This window comes from Coccidioides immitis, assembly GCF_000149335.2.
Source record: "Coccidioides immitis RS genomic scaffold supercont3.2, whole genome shotgun sequence".
NCBI classification, from domain to species: Eukaryota; Fungi; Ascomycota; class Eurotiomycetes; order Onygenales; family Onygenaceae; genus Coccidioides; species Coccidioides immitis.
Window position 1 is genome coordinate 3,073,441 of NW_004504309.1, and position 19,424 is coordinate 3,092,864.

Sequence of the window (19,424 nt, forward strand, 5' to 3'; positions counted from 1 at the left end):
CGGGACACATGTCATCCCGCTAGTATTGCGCCGGGGAGCCAATCACCGCCGGCCTTTTTCCCGCGCTGACTCAGACTAACTGTGTTTGGAAAAATCTAGGGTTCACCGTTCCACGTGACATCGGCGTGTTCGTGCGTCTTAACTCCGACCGGCTTACTGCGCGGCGGCCCTTGAATCGCTTGTGGCGGCGGTCCATGATCCGTCGAGTTGTCGACCTGCGCGCCTTGTGAGAAAGATACCCAGGATGGCTGAAGCTAGGGGTTGTCTGCCGGGAAATTCACACCCGGGATAGTGCCCAATTCGTGCTTTCAGATAGATCGGATTGACGTAATGGATTGTCCATGCTCCCAATGGACAAGAGTCCACAGATACGTATATCAAGAGTCCATTGCTGAACCAGTTCGCAAAACAGTGGCCAGAACCATGCCGTGGGTTTCTGGTGGCCTGTGGGGCCGTATTTTTTTTTTTCTTTTCCTATTTTATTTTACCTTTTTTTTTTTTTTTTTTTTTTTTTGGACCCAGCTCCCAAGATACTTCCAATTTGACAGAGAGTTCCGGGGATTCCTTCATACCCATTCGGGTTTACCGCCCGTACAGGGAGGAAAATTTATGTTGTTATCAACTCCATGATGCCCCCAGCATCGTCTCTTTCTCCCTTCGCAACTCTTGCAACGGTTCCCATCTCATACGGAGACCTCCGTATAACAAGGGAGCCAAGCTCGAGCCTTTTTTCCTTCCTTTTTTTTTTTTTTTTTCTTTTTTTTTAACACTCACTCTGCACCTTTATTTTCCGTTCTCTCCTGATACCTATAAACCTGGTTCGTTAGGGTGATGTTGTTGCGTCCTGAACCCTCAACATTGACCATTTCTTGTATCCTACTCTGCCGACGTTCCTTTATTTCATAGCTTTGAACTTATATTCAGCCAAAGCGGACATATTCATCTCGTTAAATTTTATTTTTTCTTTTTCTCGCTGTTAGAATGCCTGGAAGTGGCTCTGGGGATCCGCCCCCGCAAACCCGGGAACCCACGGACAGCTCTGATGCAGAAACCCTATTCACCAGCAGTGACTATGAAGCCAGGAGGGAGAACTTGAGAAATGAAAACCCTCAGGGCCTCACGCGACCAACAAGTGGAGTTGACGTTCAGAGGGCCGAGGAGGAGTTCGCCCAGCTGAGCAAGCAACTGACGGGGATCTCTGAACGGGCCAAACGCCTGTCCCGCCAACAATCAAACCGGCTCGACGAGAAGACGCCCGAAGATATAGAGACGTCAACGGAAGGAGAACCTTTTGACCTTGAGACCACTCTCCGCGGTTCCAGAACCGCCGAAGCGGACGCTGGCATCCGGCCTAAGCGGATTGGTAAGAACCAGGAGCACCGTCTCTATCATAGGTAAGCATGAGGCTAACCCATGTCGTTAGGGGTCATCTGGGACGGCCTCACCGTTCGAGGGATAGGCGGGGTGAGAAATATTGTCCGCACCTTTCCCAATGCCGTTGTAGACTTCTTCAATGTTCCCCAGACGATTATGCATATCCTTGGTCTGGGGAGAAAAGGTAAAGAATTTGAGATCTTGAAGAACTTCAAGGGCGTCGCAAAGCCTGGCGAGATGGTCCTGGTACTGGGCAAACCTTCAGCCGGCTGCACGACATTCCTCAAAGTGATAGCAAACCAAAGGTTCGGCTATACAGGCGTTGACGGCGAAGTTCGGTATGGGCCCTTTGACGCCAGTGCTTTTGCGAAACGCTTCAGAGGCGAAGCCGTCTATAATCAGGAAGATGACGTGCATCATCCAACCCTGACGGTTGGTCAAACCCTTGGATTCGCCTTGGACACTAAGACGCCCGGGAAGCGCCCTGCTGGCATGTCCAAGGCTGAGTTCAAAGAAAAGGTGCTTGTCGATTTTTCTCCGACCTTCAGATGTTAGATGCTAATATTGCTGCAGATCATTAACCTCCTTTTGAAGATGTTCAACATTGAACATACGATCAACACCGTTGTTGGCAATCAGTTTGTCCGTGGAGTTTCTGGAGGAGAGCGAAAGCGCGTCAGCATTGCAGAAATGATGGTTACCTCTGCTACGGTCCTTGCTTGGGACAATACCACTCGAGGCTTGGATGCGTCCACTGCGCTCGATTACGCCAAATCGCTCCGTATTTTGACTAACATATATCAGACGACAACTTTCGTGTCTCTTTACCAGGCCTCTGAGAATATCTATGATCAGTTTAATAAAGTCATGGTGATCGACTCAGGCCGCCAGGTCTACTTTGGTCCTACAAAGGAAGCACGAGCGTATTTCGAGGACCTGGGTTTCAAGGAAAAGCCTCGTCAGACAACCCCCGACTATTTGACTGGATGCACCGACCCCTTTGAGCGAGAGTATAAGGAAGGTCGAAACGCAGAAAATACTCCCTCGACACCAGATGCTCTTGTTCAAGCTTTCGAGAAGTCTCGATTCAACGAGGCCCTTGAACAGGAAATGGATACATACCGAGCCCAGCTGGACCAGGAGAAGCACGTCTATGATGATTTCGAAATGGCTCACCTCGAAGCGAAGCGCAAATTCACGTCAAAGTCGTCGGTCTATTCAATTCCGTTTTATCTTCAAGTTTGGGCCCTGATGCAGCGTCAATTCTTGATCAAGTGGCAAGATAAGTTCTCTCTCGCAGTCTCGTGGATCACATCTATCGGCGTGGCCATCGTTCTTGGTACAGTGTGGCTCAAGCTTCCTACGACAAGCGCTGGAGCCTTTACCCGTGGCGGTGTTTTGTTTATCTCGCTGTTGTTTAATGCTCTGCAAGCTTTTAGCGAGTTGGCATCTACTATGTTGGGCCGGCCGATCGTGAACAAGCATCGTGCATATACTTTTCATCGTCCAAGCGCTCTCTGGATTGCCCAAATAGCCGTCGACCTGGCCTTCGCTTCCGTGCAAATTTTCGTCTTCAGTGTTATAGTCTATTTTATGTGCGGCTTGGTTCTGGATGCGGGAGCTTTCTTCACCTTCGTTCTCATCATCATCACCGGGTATCTCTCTATGACACTGTTTTTCCGTACTGTCGGATGTGTTTGTCCAGACTTTGATTACGCCCTGAAAGGTGTGTCCATCATCATCACGCTGTTTGTCGTCACCTCCGGATACCTCATCCAATGGCAGGATCAACAAGTGTGGCTTCGGTGGTTTTTCTACATCAATGCAGTCGGCTTGGGGTTTTCTGGGCTAATGATGAACGAATTCGGGCGACTGAACATGACCTGCACCCCAGAGTCTCTCATCCCAGCAGGACCCGGGTACACAAATTTATCGCATCAAGTCTGCACTCTTCCCGGTGGCGACCCGGGTTCAAGTATTATCCCAGGCTCAAACTACATCAAACTTCAGTTCCGATATGACCCTGCTGACCTTTGGAGGAACTGGGGCATCATGGTCGTTCTCATCGTTGTTTTCCTTTGTGCGAATGCTTACTTGGGTGAAGCTCTCACATATGGTGCTGGAGGCAAGACCGTAACTTTCTTTGCGAAGGAGACCCATGAATTGAAGAAGCTTAACTCGGAACTTCAGGAGAAAAAGCGAAACCGACAAGAGAAGAAATCGGAAGAATCGGAATCGAACTTGAAGATCGAGTCGAAGTCCGTTCTGTCTTGGGAGGATCTATGCTACGATGTTCCAGTTCCTGGTGGCACTCGCCGCCTGCTCAATAACGTCTTTGGATATGTTGAACCGGGGAAACTTACGGCCTTGATGGGCGCTAGTGGTGCTGGTAAAACAACGCTTCTTGATGTATTAGCCGCGCGAAAGAATATTGGCGTTATCACTGGTGATATTCTCGTTGACGGACGTACTCCGGGGTCATCGTTCCAGCGCGGGACATCTTATGCAGAGCAGCTCGATGTCCACGAGCCGACGCAGACCGTCAGAGAAGCGCTTCGGTTTTCTGCCACCCTTCGCCAACCCTATGAGGTACCCGAAGAAGAGAAGTTCGCATACGTCGAAGAGATCATCTCCCTGCTTGAACTTGAAAACCTGGCAGATGCCATTATCGGTGACCCAGAAACTGGACTATCGGTCGAAGAGCGGAAGCGTGTTACAATTGGCGTGGAGCTCGCTGCCAAACCACAACTGCTGCTATTCTTGGATGAACCGACATCCGGTCTCGACAGTCAGTCCGCCTTTAACATTGTCCGTTTCCTCCGAAAGCTTGCCGCTGCGGGTCAAGCGATCCTTTGCACCATTCATCAGCCGAATTCTGCACTGTTTGAGAACTTTGACCGTCTGCTATTGCTTCAACGAGGTGGCGAGTGTGTATATTTTGGTGATATTGGAACGGATGCACGCATTCTCCGTGATTACTTCCACCGCAATGGTGCCGATTGCCCATCTAACGCGAACCCGGCTGAATGGATGCTTGATGCGATCGGTGCTGGACAGACACCACGGATCGGGAGCCGTGACTGGGGAGACGTTTGGGAGACATCTCCCGAATTTGAGCAAGTTAAACAACGGATTGTCGAAATCAAGGACGAGCGTGTCAAGGCAACTGAAGGGGCTTCCGCATCTGCGGATGCCGAGAAGGAATACGCCACCCCGTTATGGCATCAGATCAAAGTTGTGTGTCGAAGGACCAACCTTGCGTTTTGGCGATCGCCAAACTATGGATTTACACGTCTTTTCAGCCATGTGGCACTTGCGTTGATCACTGGGCTGTGTTATCTCCAACTGAATGATTCTCGATCCTCTCTCCAGTACCGCATCTTCGTTCTCTTCCAAATTACAGTCATTCCGGCACTTATTCTCGCACAGGTTGAGCCAAAGTATGACATGTCTCGCTTGATTTTCTATCGTGAATCTGCCGCAAAAGCTTATAAACAATTCCCTTTCGCTCTGTCTATGGTCCTTGCGGAAGTTCCCTATAGTATTCTCTGCGCCGTTTGCTTCTTCCTTCCGCTTTACTATATCCCAGGTTTGCAGTCTGCTAGCAGCCGGGCCGGATATCAGTTCTTCATGATCCTAATTACCGAGTTCTTCGCCGTCACGTTAGGCCAGACGATCTCAGCCTTGACGCCTAGCACATTTATTGCTATGCTTTTGAATCCGCCAGTTATCATCATCTTCTTCCTTTTCTGTGGCGTCTCTATTCCTAGACCTCAGATTCCTAAATTTTGGCGAGTGTGGTTGTACGAATTGGACCCCTTTACTCGGTTGATGAGCGGCATGATCGTTACCGAGCTGCATGACAGACCGGTGACCTGCAAGCCGGAGGAACTGAACCGATTCGTCCCGCCTCCGGGACAGGACTGCTTCTCGTATATGAAAGAGTTCTTCGCAAACGGTGGCCCTGGGTACCTGGTAAAGAATGCCACCGATATATGCGAATACTGTGCATATAAGGTGGGAGACCAATTCTATAAACCTTTTGGCATGGAATTCAGCAATCGGTGGAGAGACTTGGGTATTTTCCTGTGCTTCATCGCGTCGAATTTGATTTTGCTGTTCGTCGGGGTAAGATTTATCGCCTTCATTCTTGATGAAATATTTGGATGGCCATACTGATTCTCATTTTTTTTTTTTTTACAGTCGCGATATCTCAACTTCAACCGGAGATGATGTGTGTACAAACATCCAATATATATATATATATATATATATATAAGCGCATAATCTTAGCGTCCGCTATCGATCGGACCCGTGATAGCGATGACATCCATATGGCGGATGTTCATTGTTTCCTTTTTTTTTTTTTTTTTTTTTTTTTTGCCATTTCAAAATAGTAGTTTCTAATTCCAACTGACGGCTGTTTATGTGCATTTATGTATTCATATGGCAGATCGTCTCATTCTTTTCTACATGTGTAATTACCCTTCCCCTACTATTTGTGTTTAAACCTCTCTGTCTGTTTTTGTGTATAAAAAGTTTTCTCATCAGGCAAAAACACATACATTGGGGCTCATGTCTAAAACTTGGCCTACCCAGAGGAGGCTATTTGCTTTTCACACATTTTGATGTTCAGAAGATTTTGATTTTTAGTTGCATGTTTGTGTAGTTACAGAATGCCGGTTTTACTTGATTAGCATTTAGTGAGATATATAGACAATAGACAGCGTATAAAATAACCTGTATGCTTCTCTACTTCTGGTCGAGATGAATTTTGGACGTCAGGCGTTGAGTAGCCATGCATTTCCCATCAGGAGGCGGAATAATGCCGCCATATTCTAGGATTGGGTCTATATTTATTCCGTAAGTATGGAGTACAGGGAGCAGTGACTGCGATGTGTCTGCACAAAGTACTCTGTTGGGCGCCTGTTGTGGTTATGAGTACAGAGTACTCCATAACTAATAGGAGCGCCATCATTTTTCATTTTATGCTCTTGTGTTGCTAACTTGCTCTCGATGTGTGCACACTTGACTTTGGTGTTGGTTTCACGGTGGAGATTGACAGCAATGACAAGAGTTTTTAAAAATAACGTATTTGCTCTCAAACCCCGAGTTGGTAACTAATAACCACTGACTACGGAGTACTATTGTATTCTTGTTCCCCTGGGGTTCGTCCGGAGCAGCTCAGTCGCCACCGTCCTCCGCAAGCGAGGGTTGGCGTGCGGTCTGCTCCACCCGCACGCGAGGCCTCCCGGGCCACTCACACGGCCTGGCGCTCTCCACCATGGAAGTTCACGGAGCCGGGGGGTGTCTTGCTGCGGCAGCTGTCGTGCTGGAAATCTGTCGGGATGAAACCGCCATCAAGGCTGTGTGTCCCGGCACAAGAGGCCCTTGATCGCAATGCATCCCCCTGTCAGTCGCTAACTGGGGAAAACGGCTGCCTGCAATCACTCTTTCGCTTCATTCACCTTGAATGAACACGCGCGGTCACTCTCTTTTTGTCTCTCTCTCCTGATGGCATTCGCCTCAACAGTAAAATACGGCTCCCTCTCTTTACCTTTAATAATCTTGAATCGTTAGCTTTGTCCGGGAATGGGACTCGTTTTGACAGCATGATATTCCTCCGCCAGGTTTGGACTTTGTTCCTGAAAAATATCCTGATAACGCTCGTTCGCCCTTGGTTTACTACCTCGATTCGCGCATTTATCTTGCCCGTCATCTTCGTTGCATTCTTGTACGTTTATCAGAAAAGGGCTCGTCTCCGATTCCTCTCGGATATCCTAACGTTCCGATCAGGTCTTACGCCCGTAATTTGTTCATTCCGCCGGCAGAATTTGGCATCGGCGAACCAACTCCCGTCCGATCTTTGCCCGACGCTCTCGGCGCTGTCTCTGGTGGGAGGGACAAAGTAGTGTTCGTTAACAATGGATTTACTGGAGGAGCCATCGATCGGGTGATCGCACGGGTCGCAGAGCCCGTCAGATCGGGTGGGAAGAACGTGGAAATCCTCTCTTCTCCGGATCAGTTGGCCGATGCCTGCAAAAGTACCTTACTAGGCACCAGTTACTGCATAGCAGCTGCAGTGTTTTATTCGTCTCCCACCGAGGGTCCCGATGAAAAATGGAATTATACGCTCAAGGCGGATGGCAGCTTGGGCGGCGGCAAGATTCGGACCACGGATATTGACAATGATGCTGAGATCTATATTATTCCATTCCAGCATGCAGTGGATTGGGCTATTGCATCTGTCGATGATACAAATGACGGTGGCTTGCCCCAACAAGAGGTCAGTGGTTTGAATTCTTCCCACCAATCCGTTACGTTACGGATATGGCACTTTTTTGCACGGGGTCTAACGAGCTCCTTACCCTGCAGGTTCTGGAATACCCGTACACGTCGAAAACTGCAGAAGAACGAAGACAGACTATTCGCATTCGTTATATGGGCGCAATTATTGACATCCTTGCCATCGCGTTTCTGATCGGCATTGTCGGTGTGACATATCAACTCACGGGCCTCGTCGCAGCTGAACGTGAATTGGGCATGAGCCAGCTTATCGATTGTATGATGCCGAATAATGCACTCTGGCAAGCACAGGCTGCCCGATCCGTTGCTGCACATCTCGCATTAGATGCGATTTATGCACCGGGATGGATCGTAATTGCAATCATCTTGAGCCTGGGCGTATTCAGCAACACATCGCCCGGGATTCTGCTTATATTTCATCTCTTAGCCGGCCTTTCTTTATCCTCATTTTCATTATTTGGTGCATCTTTTTTCAAAAGAGCGCAGCTCAGTGGAATATCCGTGACTATTGCTTGCCTCTTGCTGGGTATCATTTCTCAAATTGTCGGCCCGGAAAGCAACGGCGGCGTTGCAATTCTTTCTCTTCTATTTCCTCCTATGAATTACATCAACTTCACAATATTAATGGCACGCTGGGAACGACAAAATCTTCCAACCAATATGGTCAAGTCTGCCCCAGAAAGTCCATGGACCATCCCAGGGATTGCTTTTTGGATTTTTTTAATCATCCAGATCCTAGTTTATCCAATTCTTGGTGCATGGATTGAACGGCTATTCTATGGAACGCAGTGCAAAGACAGGAAGACCACAAGATCCAATGAAACTACGACCGCTGTTTCATTAAATAGATTCACTAAAATATACAGGCCCAACTGGTTTTACAGAAATATCGGCCCGATGCTCGGTAGCCGACGGCAAGAAGTATTGGCCGTTGACGACCTGACCCTTGAAGTGGGTAAGGGTGAGATTATGGTCTTGCTTGGTGCTAATGGAAGTGGGAAGTCCACCACACTGGACGCGATTTCTGGCCTCTCAAAGATCTCTGCTGGACAAGTTGCGGTTAACTATACCGAGACGGGCGGTGGATTTGGATTGTGTCCTCAGCGAAATGTTCTATGGGATCGTCTGACCGTCCTGGAGCATGTTCGGATATTCAATAGTCTGAAGGCAGCCAACAAGGTTGACACCAAGGAGAGGCTCCTCGAACTTATCACAGCATGTGACCTAGATAAAAAGACAACTGCCCAGTCGCGAACCTTATCTGGCGGACAGAAGAGAAAGCTCCAGTTGGCTATGATGTTCACTGGAGGATCGTCCGTTTGCTGTGTTGATGAGGTTTCTTCGGGCCTCGATCCGATATCAAGGAGAAAGATCTGGGATATTTTACTCGCTGAGCGGGGAGAGCGGACAATTCTGCTGACTACGCATTTTTTGGATGAAGCCGACCTTTTGGCGGATCATATTGCCATCCTGTCTAAGGGTTCCCTAAAAGTTACAGGATCAAGTGTCGAGCTTAAGGATCGCCTTGGGTCGGGTTATCGAGTTCATGTATATCACGGTCCGGGTCCCGAAAAGTCGTTTGTATCGACCTTTAGGAGTGTACCGTCGGAACAACAGAACGATCACATTGTTTACAGTCTTCCAGACTCTTCAGACGCGGCAATTTTTGTTATGGAACTGGAGCGACTTGAAATTTCAGATTACTCTGTTAGTGGCCCAACTATCGAAGATGTGTTCCTGAAAGTAGCGGAAGAGGTTCAGCTCCGCCCAATCCTCCCCAAAGACGAGAAGTTCAGTGATGTCAAGGAATCCCAACAAACCCTAGACCTCTTAACCGGGAAACGCATTGGGATGGCGCGGCAAACTTGGGTCTTGTTTTGCAAAAGAGCCACAATTCTCCGCCGGAATTGGCTTCCTTACTTGGCTGCTTTCTTCATTCCTATCATTGCTGCTGGTTTGGTGACACTATTCCTGAAGAATTTCAAGCGGCCTGGCTGTTCCGGCCCGGGAACTACGCTCGAATTCGATATCGAATCTCTCTTATCCCAAGTTGATCTTCAGTTAGTTATTGGCCCAGCAAACAGGGTTACACCGTCGTCGATAGGCGAATTCGCGAGCTCTTTGCCTGGCTCCTCCTCTCCTAATTTCAATGCCTCAATTCTCAACAACACACATATTGTTAACACACTGGAGGAATTCAACAATTATATCGACAATAATTTCCGAAACGTAACTCCAGGAGGTTTCTTCCTGGGCGATGAATCCTCACCGCCAACCTTTGCTTGGAAGGGAAACGGAGATATATCGCTCCCCGTGATTGTTCAAAACGCAATGGACAATCTCCTGACGAACGTCTCAATCAGCACGCAATATCAAAGCTTCGAGCTTCCTTTTGCCGAGAACTCGGGCCAAGCTCTCCAGCTGATCGTTTACTTCGGTCTAGCTCTCTCCGTTTACCCGGCCTTTTTCTCCCTTTATCTCACTGTCGAGCGACTCAGGAACGTCCGTGCACTTCACTATAGCAATGGGGTCCGAAGCTTTCCACTCTGGCTTGCCTATCTGTGCTTTGATTCTCTGATTGTACTTGCAGTCAGTGTTTTGGTGATCATCATCTTTAGGGGGGTCTCGGATACATGGTACTACCCGGGATACCTGTTTGTTGTCCTACTCCTCTACGGTATTGCCGCGACTCTCTTTGCATATGTCATATCACTTTTGGCAAAATCTCAACTGGCTGCGTTTGCTTTTTCTGCGGGCGCTCAAGCGTGAGTAACTGTTCCCCGACCGAGGTTGATGCCGATGCTAAGGATTACTAGGGTCATGTTTCTCCTCTACTTCATTGCCTACATGTCAGTTCTGACTTACGCTCCGACTACTCGAGTAAACAGTCTGATTACCACAATGCATTTTGTGATTGCGGCTCTCGCTCCAATCGGCAATGTTACGAGGTCCATGTTTACGGCCCTCAACATCTTTTCCACTCTCTGCAGAGGCAAAGAAGTTGCATCATACCCGGGAGAGATCAAGTTATACGGAGGTCCTATCCTTTATCTTGTTCTTCAGTCAATATTTCTTTTCGGGTTATTGATCTGGTGGGATAGTGGACCTGTCCTTCGTAGATTCCGGAAGGAAACCAAAGAAGAAGATCCAGAAGAGGATCTCAGTGGGGATGAAGACCTCAATAATGAACTTACCCGAGTCTCGAGCTCTAGCGATGGCCTCAGGGTTCTGCACCTGACGAAGTCATTTGGGAAATTTGTTGCTGTCCAAGATGTCACATTTGGAGTAGCACGGGGCGAAGTGTTTGCATTGCTTGGACCTAACGGCGCAGGAAAATCGACAACTATAAGTCTTATTAGAGGTGACATTCAACCATCTCGGAAAGGCGGAGAGGTCTTTGTCGAGAATGTATCGGTTACTAAGCAGCGTGCCACCGCGCGAGCTCACTTAGGTGTATGTCCACAGTTCGATGCGATGGATCAAATGACGGTTTTGGAACACTTGAGGTTCTATGCTCGCATCCGCGGGATTTCGGACGTTGAACACAACGTCAGCGAAATTATCTGGGCAGTTGGTCTTCACCCGTTCCGCCATCGCATGGCGGCCAAGCTATCGGGAGGAAACAAGAGGAAATTGTCGCTTGGAATTGCATTGATGGGCAATCCAACGGTCCTTTTGCTTGACGAACCTTCGTCCGGAATGGATGCCGCCTCCAAGCGAATCATGTGGCGCACCCTCGCAGCAGTTGTGCCTGGACGCTCTCTAGTCTTGACCACGCATTCCATGGAGGAGGCTGATGCTCTCGCGAAACGTGCCGGAATTATGGCGAAAAGAATGCTTGCTCTTGGAACTACCGATTATCTGCGCAAACGACACGGTAACGCCTATCATGTCCACATAGTCCATAAGTCAGCCCCGCATACGAGCGACGAAGATATGGAAAAGGTCCGCCGTTGGATTATAGACCATCTTCCTGGCGCATCTGTTGAACAGAAGACATACCATGGACAATTACGTTTTAGCGTTCAAGCCTTTAATTCACACTCTGATGCGGTCTCATCCGTTAACTCCAGGTCTGATGACCCAGACAGGATCGTACATAGTTTTGGCGACGCTGGGGAGTCGAAGAAACCTACGGACGGGCTACCTGCAAGCTCCAACAGCGCTATGAACAGGGAGAGCGTCAGCGTCGGCAGAGTATTTTCCCTCCTTGAAGCGAACAGACTAGACCTTGGAATCGAATTTTATTCCGTCAGCCAGACTACGCTTGATCAAGTATTTTTGTCTATTGTGGGAAAGCACTATGTTGGAGAGGACGGTGAGGTCTCCTAAATAAATGGTGAAATTCCTTGGAGTTTATTTTCGATCCCCTTTCCTTCTTGTAGCATTTTTGTTATCCGCCTGCGTCCGAGGCGGGTTGAGTAAATGCTTTCCCAAGGCCCTTAAAGTATCTTGCTCAAGTATCTTAGATTTAATCTCCTTAGATGTTGCTCTTTTAATACCAATTGATTGATGCCGGTTAATCGTTCTTACCAGCCTTATATCACATCATAAATTGATCACCAACTCTATTCCTGCGACTTAAAGAAACATCGAAGGGGACTTCCCATCAACTCTCTTCGAGTCTTCCCTTCCATTCGTATACCATTCTCACTTTCGCTGCTCTTTCGCCCTTTCTGACAATAAACCGGCGGACATGATATCTCTCTCCTTCTATCATTGCAAATCCCCAGATCTGCTCCGCTGTCCATCCTCCCTTACTACTCACCACGTATACCTGGACATGCTTCCCGTCATCAGAACCGGCCTCAAAGCTAAGGTCTCCCTCTTCATCTAACCAATCCGCCGTGAGGAACGGATCAAGTGGAGTCCCGTCACCACTAACTGAGTTTTGATCGATTGTTGTCCATCGGGTGCGTACTTTCTGTGTTCCAAACATGCCCGAACCATGCGTGAATTCCATCCAATTGAGCTGATGATCCTCTGATTCGCCTTTGATGCCTCCCGTTGCGGTCTGATCGATGTGAATGGTTGTCAGGCCACCTTCAGTTCTTAATTGCTTCAGGCGTCCTGTTATGGTAGCCCAAGAAACGGCTTTGCGAACAATCCATGGAATGCCTTGTATTTCGAGGCAAGGATCTAAGTCGTCTGATAAATTTTTGCTCTACATGCGAGTGAAGGTGTTAGAATTCCCACCATCGACTATGGGAAATGGACTGGACGTTGAATAAGTTACCCACCATGACCCAAATGCCGCTGAGATTTTTCATAGTGACCTCTGAAGGAGCCGCCATGTGTGCCCACTTTTTTGTCGCCCTAGGATACGGAGTACACAGGATGGTTTGGCCCTCAAAATATCAAGGTGATAAGCAAGACTCGTCCGATTTGGTGGTGATCCTGGCCAAGACCGTGCGACGGAATCTTCGTCAACGCCCCCTAGGCCTCTGGGTACGAGTTGATCGCATCTTATTGTTTGTTGATACCATTATATGTCCGACCACCTTGACTACAGATGGGAACGTCGAATATGTCCGACTCACGCTATAGCTGAACTCGGTAGATCAAAGACGAAATTCGGGCTACTTGTGCTAATCAGCTGGCACCTGCACACGAATGTTCTCCTATGCCAATGAAAGTACAGAGTACTTTGTAGTTCCCGAATCTCGTATGGTGTACTCCGTAGAAAACACATTATGGCGGATTGACTGGTTCTCAACGAGTAAAATACACTCCGAAGCCGAATCCCCCCTTTACATCACGCATATGTAGCTGAGATTCCGGGCGAATTGTTAACATCTATCTGTTTTCGCATCCGTTCCGGCAATATGGTCGGACACCGTGGCTCGCTGTGCATACATGCAATCCAGTCTGACCGGCTCCCACGACGCCAAGGCGCTAGAGGATAGATTACAGCAGCCGAGCACCGGTGTAAAATACATCGCTTCCGAGACCAGCGGTAAGCTTAAGCTTGAAATGCGCGATCCGGAAGTTTAAACGGACCGCGCCGCCCGGAACGCCGGATCGCGATTGGCTGCTGTTCCGTTTAAGCCTCGCCGCCGTGCTTGGCCACAATACGGCGGATACGATCGGCCGGAGTGGCACTTAAAGGCTGCTGAGAGTCATTATATTTCTACCCGGGATTGGCTCATCATGAGATAAGTGATGGCTTCTTGGGTAACTCTTCTCCTTGCCCGGGGCACCTGTCACCTGAAGGGTATCTCAAAAAACCCAGATGGAGTGGCCTTCCGTGAATAGCGCTCGAATGCTGAGTGTGATGGCCCTCCTTGTAGCGAACTGTAGTAACACAAGTTGCCCATCCCTACAATCAGATGGGTCTGAAGCAAACTCGAATCACGCGCCGCGTAGCGATGTATATTCTATTCCCGCCTATTCCAAACTTTGCGGCCTTCGGATGTTCCTTGCCCGGAGATCTTGTCCCAGATAACTTCGTCTTCGATATAAGAATGGATGTACACCTGGGTCGGACAGCTCCGGTAGACTAAGTAGAGAGGTGGCACTTTTATCCTGCAAAAGCTGCGGTCAATTCCAGAATGTCCATAGGCTCATCGTGGATGCGAGAGCGAGTGAAAGAGATTCACCAGGCGCGCAAGGATAGAGCACTCTTGGGTTGACAGCCAATATCTCTTTATTTTTTTTTATCTTGATAAGCTCCACTTTTTCAACTGCAATAACATTAACGGCTGCGAATCTCTCATGTGTTGCAGCGGGCGGATCGAGTAACCATACGACCTTAGAGGACGTCAAAGATATACATACACCGCAGCATCCACTCTATCACAGTATTCAACCCTTCCCAACCTTCGAACACCACCCGATCACTCGATATTCATTCCAAGGTGGAGGGCTGGATAACAACTTCCAGAGCTTCGGTTACACGATGTCAGAACCAGGTCTTCCCAGCGGGGATACCGTGGTCCCTACCGAGGGCCAGAAAGCGGAACGATTAACGATGGACGAGACAAGAGCAAGCGAGACCACGGCTGGGAGCAGCGGAGAAACTAATGAAATTCTCCAGCAAAAGACATCTATGAGGAGCAAGGGCCTGCGATTCTGGGCAATCATAGCAGCCCTTGCAGTTGACGGGCTCCTGACTGCCCTAGAAGCAACCATCACATCAACTGCTCTGCCAACAATTATCGGGGCTCTTGGGGGGGCAGATCAGTACATCTGGGCAGTCAACGTGTATTTTTTGTGCATGTAAGTTGGCATTTATCCAAGGTCCCTTGTGGCATGAATGATGACAGGGGGCGCAATTTAGGACCGCGCTACAGCCACTTTTTGGGCAGCTGGCAAACGTTTTCGGCAGACGTTGGCCCACCATCATAGCCACAGCGTTGTTCATCCTAGGAAGTGGAATCTCGGGCGGTGCGCATAACATGGGCATGATGATCGCAGGTCGCGCTATCCAGGGTCTTGGTGCCGGCGGAATCAACGTCCTTATCGAAATCATCATCTGCGACTTGGTTCCGCTGCGAGAGAGAGGAAACTATCTCGCATTGATATTCGGCCTAATCGCACTGGGGACAGCCCTCGGCCCCTTTTTCGGCGGTCTAATTGTTCAACATACCTCATGGAGATGGGTGTTCTACCTCAATCTCCCAATAGGTGGCGCGGCTCTGGTCCTGCTGGTTCTCTTCTTGAAGGTCAAGTACAAAAAAGAGGACACACTCGCGACGAGACTCAGCAACATCGATTGGATCGGCACTGGGGTCTTCGTCGGATCAGTGGTTTCGATTCTGATATCTTTGTCTTGGGCCGGTGCATTGTACCCTTGGTCGTCCTACCGCATCATTGTCCCGCTAGTCATCGGTTTTGTGGGACTTATTGGCTTCCTTTTCTTTGAAGGATCCAGATTCTGTGTGGATCCAACTATGCCTCTGCACCTCTTCTCGAATCGCACATCATTGACGGCCTTTATCCTTACATTCCTCCACAGCATTACCACGATCTGGGCGATATACTTCCTTCCAGTGTATTTCCAAGGCGTACTCATTTCGACTCCTGGACGCTCCGGTGTCCAGCTACTTCCCACGATATTGATGTTGATCCCGTTTGCCGCCATATCCGGAAAAATTCTGGCTCAATTTGGCCGCTATCGCCCACTCCACCATGCCGGATATGCGATTATGGTTATAGGGCTTGGGCTGTTTACTCTCTTGGACGAAAAGTCCTCAACCGCAGAATGGGTCATTTATCAAGCCATTGAAGCTGCGGGTGCAGGTTTGATCATTCCGGTACTACTACCGGCGGTTCAGGCTGAGCTCACCGACAAGGACACGGCCCTGGCGACATCCACATGGGCTTTCATACGAAGTTTCGGTATGGTATGGGGCTCTACCATGCCTGCCGCGGTGTTTAACAACCGATTCGATCAACTCGCTGGCCGTATCAGCAGCGCAGACGTCGCTGCCCAGCTCAAAGGCGGGAAGGCGTACGAGCACGCCACAAAACTATTCCTCGAAGCACTACCAGCCAGGATCCGTCAGGAAGTTATTTCTGTCTTTTCAGACAGCTTAAAACGCACTTGGCAAATCGCAATCGCATTCGCAGCCCTGGGATTTGTCGTTGTCATTGGTGCACGGGAAGTGCCCCTGCGACAGGAGTTGGACACCGAGTATGGAATGGAGGATGGGTCGAGGAAGAACAGCGTGGTCGTGATGGAGGAAGGGGAGAAAGATGGTCAGGAAAAGGCGAATGGAGAAGGTCAAAAAGCTTTTCAAGTGTCAGAGACAATTGCCTAGATCTGCCGCGATCTTGGAGTTGGTCATTTCTGTGGACCCGGATCGCCGTGTCGTCTTGTAATTATGCCTAGTTTGTGCAGGAGTCATGGCCTGTCTGGGAAGTTCTTTTTTGGCAATTAGTTTTTAGGTGGTAGAATAAATGGTTCTAGATGTTGCATACTGCATTTTGTATGATGATGAATCCGGAGTCCTGGCAAAGTGATAACTAATATCAACAACACATTTTGGATGGCATTGAGATCTGAGATGAAGTTGAAACTCCCTACGGTAACTAATAGCTAAACTAGCCTCTTGGCGCCAACAGCCCCTAAACATTAGCCCGAGTTCGGCGGCTGCCGGGGTGGGGCGTCCCGGCGTCAATTGGAACGCGCAGCGCCGAGAACCACAGCGGCAACGATGCAGAGCCACCCAGGAAAGTCGACAAACGTCAATCTCCGCACATTCGCGTCCACAAATGACTTCACAAAAGCGTACCCTTCGTCCGTGGACTTTGCCTTCCAAGCCTTTTCCGTCAGACCCAGGTGTTCGAGTCCCAGCCGCAATGGATACATGTGGCCGAAGGTGAAAAGAATCCCACCCAGCCAGAGCATCGACGGCGCGTTCGACATCCCCGAGAATAGGTTGATGAAGCATAGCACGAGTGTCGTGATATGGCATGGCGCAGAGAGATAGACGGCATTCCGGAACCCGAGAAACCAGTGGTAGTACAGTGCCTGTCGAGCGACAGGTGGTATGGAGTTATTGAGAAAGGATCCGACGGCCTTCTGCTGGACTGCGGAGCACATGAAGCTACTCTGACTCTCAGCGTGAATCTAACGGAGAATATGATTCTGGACTTACGCCGCTGAAGAACTTGCTAACGGCCCAACGGCGATGATTGTTGTAATTACGCCCATATCGACAGCGTGATCTTGATCGGCGAAGAATGGAATAGCTTTGACTGTGAATTAAGGTCCCTGACAATACAGACACTTGTTGATTTCGCTGCGAGGTTTCGGCACGGGTTATAGAAATACTGCTTCTATGCCCCGAGCATGAAAGTCACTTCAATATTTTGATGCTTTGGACATCATACCGAGAACTTCTACATTTAATGTTGGCCGGCCATCTTCTGTCTTGGCTGCTGTACCGATCGCTGACCTCGGAGCCCGAACTTTTTGACCAACCTGGCGAACCAACACACTTTGACTCGGTTATATAATCTCCGAGCCCAGTCATTCGCGCAAGCTACGCTGTGAGGTTTTAGATGGATCGGGACCGGCTCGTTCGCACATCTACGGAGGTCTCCGCCATGAAGTCATAGGCTTATCTTACGCATCGGACAAGGATCGAGATTATTGTTGCCGAAGATCAGCGACAATATTTTATGTTTCCTGCACCATAGACCACTAACCTGACACAGCGAGTTCATTTTCATTCCAAGCTTCATTTTATCCGCCCAGCAGTGGCTGTGCGGCCGTCTCCAGGCACGATGTTCAGCTTCTTCAGCTCCCGATTTTTTGATTTTGAGCTTATTCGCATCCTTGGGAGCACTCCTTTTGGTGGATGCGACGTTGCGGAATTCCTCGAAGCTGTTGACAAGATCAAAAAACATGATGCTGAAAGCTGGTATCGTGCATGGTACGAACAAGGCGAACGGGCGGAAAAGATAGCGCAGGAGGCGACTCGCGATGGCCATAAAGCTCCTGCCCGGCGAGCGTATCTGCGAGCCTGCAATTACTTTCGTGCCAGCTCATACATGCTTCCTACCTCCGATGAGCGAAATCTTCCTAGTGCAGAGAGATCGATCCGAAATTTCAGAAAAGCGATTCCTTTGATGGATGAAACAATCGTTGTACTTGATATACCTTATGAGGATGGCCTCACCTTGCCGGGATATCTTTACCTTCCAGCACCATTGAAACGGATTCCAGGCCAGAAAACTCCCATACTTTTAAACTGTGGTGGCGCCGACTCGACTCAAGAAGAGCTCTATTTCCTATACGGAGCAGCGGGAACGGACCTGGGCTACGCAGTTCTTACGTTTGAAGGACCCGGCCAGGGCCTTGTTTTGAAGAAAGACCAAATACCAATGCGGCCGGACTACGAGGCGGTCACAAGCAAAGTTCTAGATCATCTTTCAAGCATCGCCAAAGCGAATCCGGACTATTTCCTGGATCTCGAAAATATAGCGGTTGCCGGAGCATCAATGGGCGCTTACTATTCCCTTCGTGCGTCTACTGATAGTCGAATCCGAGCTTGTGTCGCAGTCGACCCGTTCTATAGCCTCTGGTCTCTTGCCCTAACGCGCATGCCCTCGCTTTATGCCAACCTTTGGCAAGCAGGCTGGATCCCAGAATCGTTTTTCAACTGGTCTGTCCGCCTATCGATGGCTTTTGACTTTTGCAGTCGCTGGGAATCTTCCCTTGGGAGTTATATGATGGGCACTTCAACACCGGGCCAGACGCTTCGACGTTTTCAGGCTTTCACCCTTGATGATCCAGTAAATGGAGGAAAGGTTACTGACCGGGCGAAATGTCCAATTCTTCTGACGGGTGCTGGGCATGCAATCTATGCCTCTCCGGATTCAAGCACTGTATACATATACAATTCGTTGAAGCATCTTGAAAAGACACAAAAGGAAGTGTGGATCCCTATCGAGATCGGCGACGGTGGACTTACGGCCAAGGTCGGTGCATGGGGCCTCTTAGCACAGAAGAGTTTTCAGTTTTTGGATAAGCACCTTGGCGTGAGGAGAGCTGGGCTTTCGAGTTATCGCCTCGAGGTGGAGGTGTGAGTTTGGATGTGACAATTTAGTTCCTGAACGGTTCCATCCATTGATCCTTCAGAGCATAATGATTTGCGCGATTTTTTGGTGTATTAGGCCACAGTGCCATCAAATTACTCTTCATACCAAAAGCTCAAGTACTTTGCTGCAACATAATCTATCATTGCTGACTGAAACTATTTGAATTTTTGTGTCCATTGATTACACAGTTTGTG

General features: G+C 49.0%; 6 protein-coding genes across 6 annotated transcripts; 4 read left to right on the plus strand and 2 right to left on the minus strand.

Moving 5' to 3' along the window:
* Nucleotides 1-981: 981 nt before the first annotated feature.
* On the plus strand, nucleotides 982-5,767 carry CIMG_06623 (ABC transporter; the record flags this gene model as incomplete). The annotated part of the gene is made up of 4 exons (XM_001242726.2): nucleotides 982-1,363; nucleotides 1,424-1,893; nucleotides 1,948-5,502; nucleotides 5,578-5,767. 4 exons carry the CDS (start codon nucleotides 982-984, stop codon nucleotides 5,605-5,607), a joined length of 4,437 nt encoding a protein of 1,478 aa, XP_001242727.2. The 3' UTR covers nucleotides 5,608-5,767.
* A 918-nt stretch (nucleotides 5,768-6,685) lies between these two features.
* CIMG_06624 (ABC transporter) lies at nucleotides 6,686-12,012 on the plus strand (the record flags this gene model as incomplete). The annotated part of the gene is made up of 4 exons (XM_001242727.2): nucleotides 6,686-7,108; nucleotides 7,171-7,660; nucleotides 7,750-10,445; nucleotides 10,497-12,012. The coding sequence occupies exons 1-4, from the start codon at nucleotides 6,987-6,989 to the stop codon at nucleotides 12,010-12,012; spliced, it is 4,824 nt and encodes a 1,607-aa protein (XP_001242728.2). The 5' UTR covers nucleotides 6,686-6,986.
* Nucleotides 12,013-12,289: 277 nt separating this feature from the next.
* Nucleotides 12,290-12,974, minus strand: CIMG_06625 (uncharacterized protein; the record flags this gene model as incomplete). Its single annotated transcript, XM_001242728.1, has 2 exons — nucleotides 12,290-12,844; nucleotides 12,921-12,974. 2 exons carry the CDS (start codon nucleotides 12,972-12,974, stop codon nucleotides 12,290-12,292), a joined length of 609 nt encoding a protein of 202 aa, XP_001242729.1.
* A 1,127-nt stretch (nucleotides 12,975-14,101) lies between these two features.
* Nucleotides 14,102-16,442, plus strand: CIMG_06626 (uncharacterized protein; the record flags this gene model as incomplete). Its single annotated transcript, XM_001242729.2, has 1 exon — nucleotides 14,102-16,442. Exon 1 carries the CDS (start codon nucleotides 15,078-15,080, stop codon nucleotides 16,440-16,442), a length of 1,365 nt encoding a protein of 454 aa, XP_001242730.2. The 5' UTR covers nucleotides 14,102-15,077.
* Nucleotides 16,443-16,798: 356 nt separating this feature from the next.
* On the minus strand, nucleotides 16,799-17,338 carry CIMG_06627 (uncharacterized protein; the record flags this gene model as incomplete). The annotated part of the gene is made up of 2 exons (XM_001242730.1): nucleotides 16,799-17,231; nucleotides 17,283-17,338. The coding sequence occupies 2 exons, from the start codon at nucleotides 17,336-17,338 to the stop codon at nucleotides 16,799-16,801; spliced, it is 489 nt and encodes a 162-aa protein (XP_001242731.1).
* A 575-nt stretch (nucleotides 17,339-17,913) lies between these two features.
* Nucleotides 17,914-19,404, plus strand: CIMG_06628 (alpha/beta hydrolase; the record flags this gene model as incomplete). The annotated part of the gene is made up of 1 exon (XM_001242731.2): nucleotides 17,914-19,404. One exon carries the CDS (start codon nucleotides 17,914-17,916, stop codon nucleotides 19,216-19,218), a length of 1,305 nt encoding a protein of 434 aa, XP_001242732.2. The 3' UTR covers nucleotides 19,219-19,404.
* Between the last annotated feature and the right edge of the window lie 20 nt (nucleotides 19,405-19,424).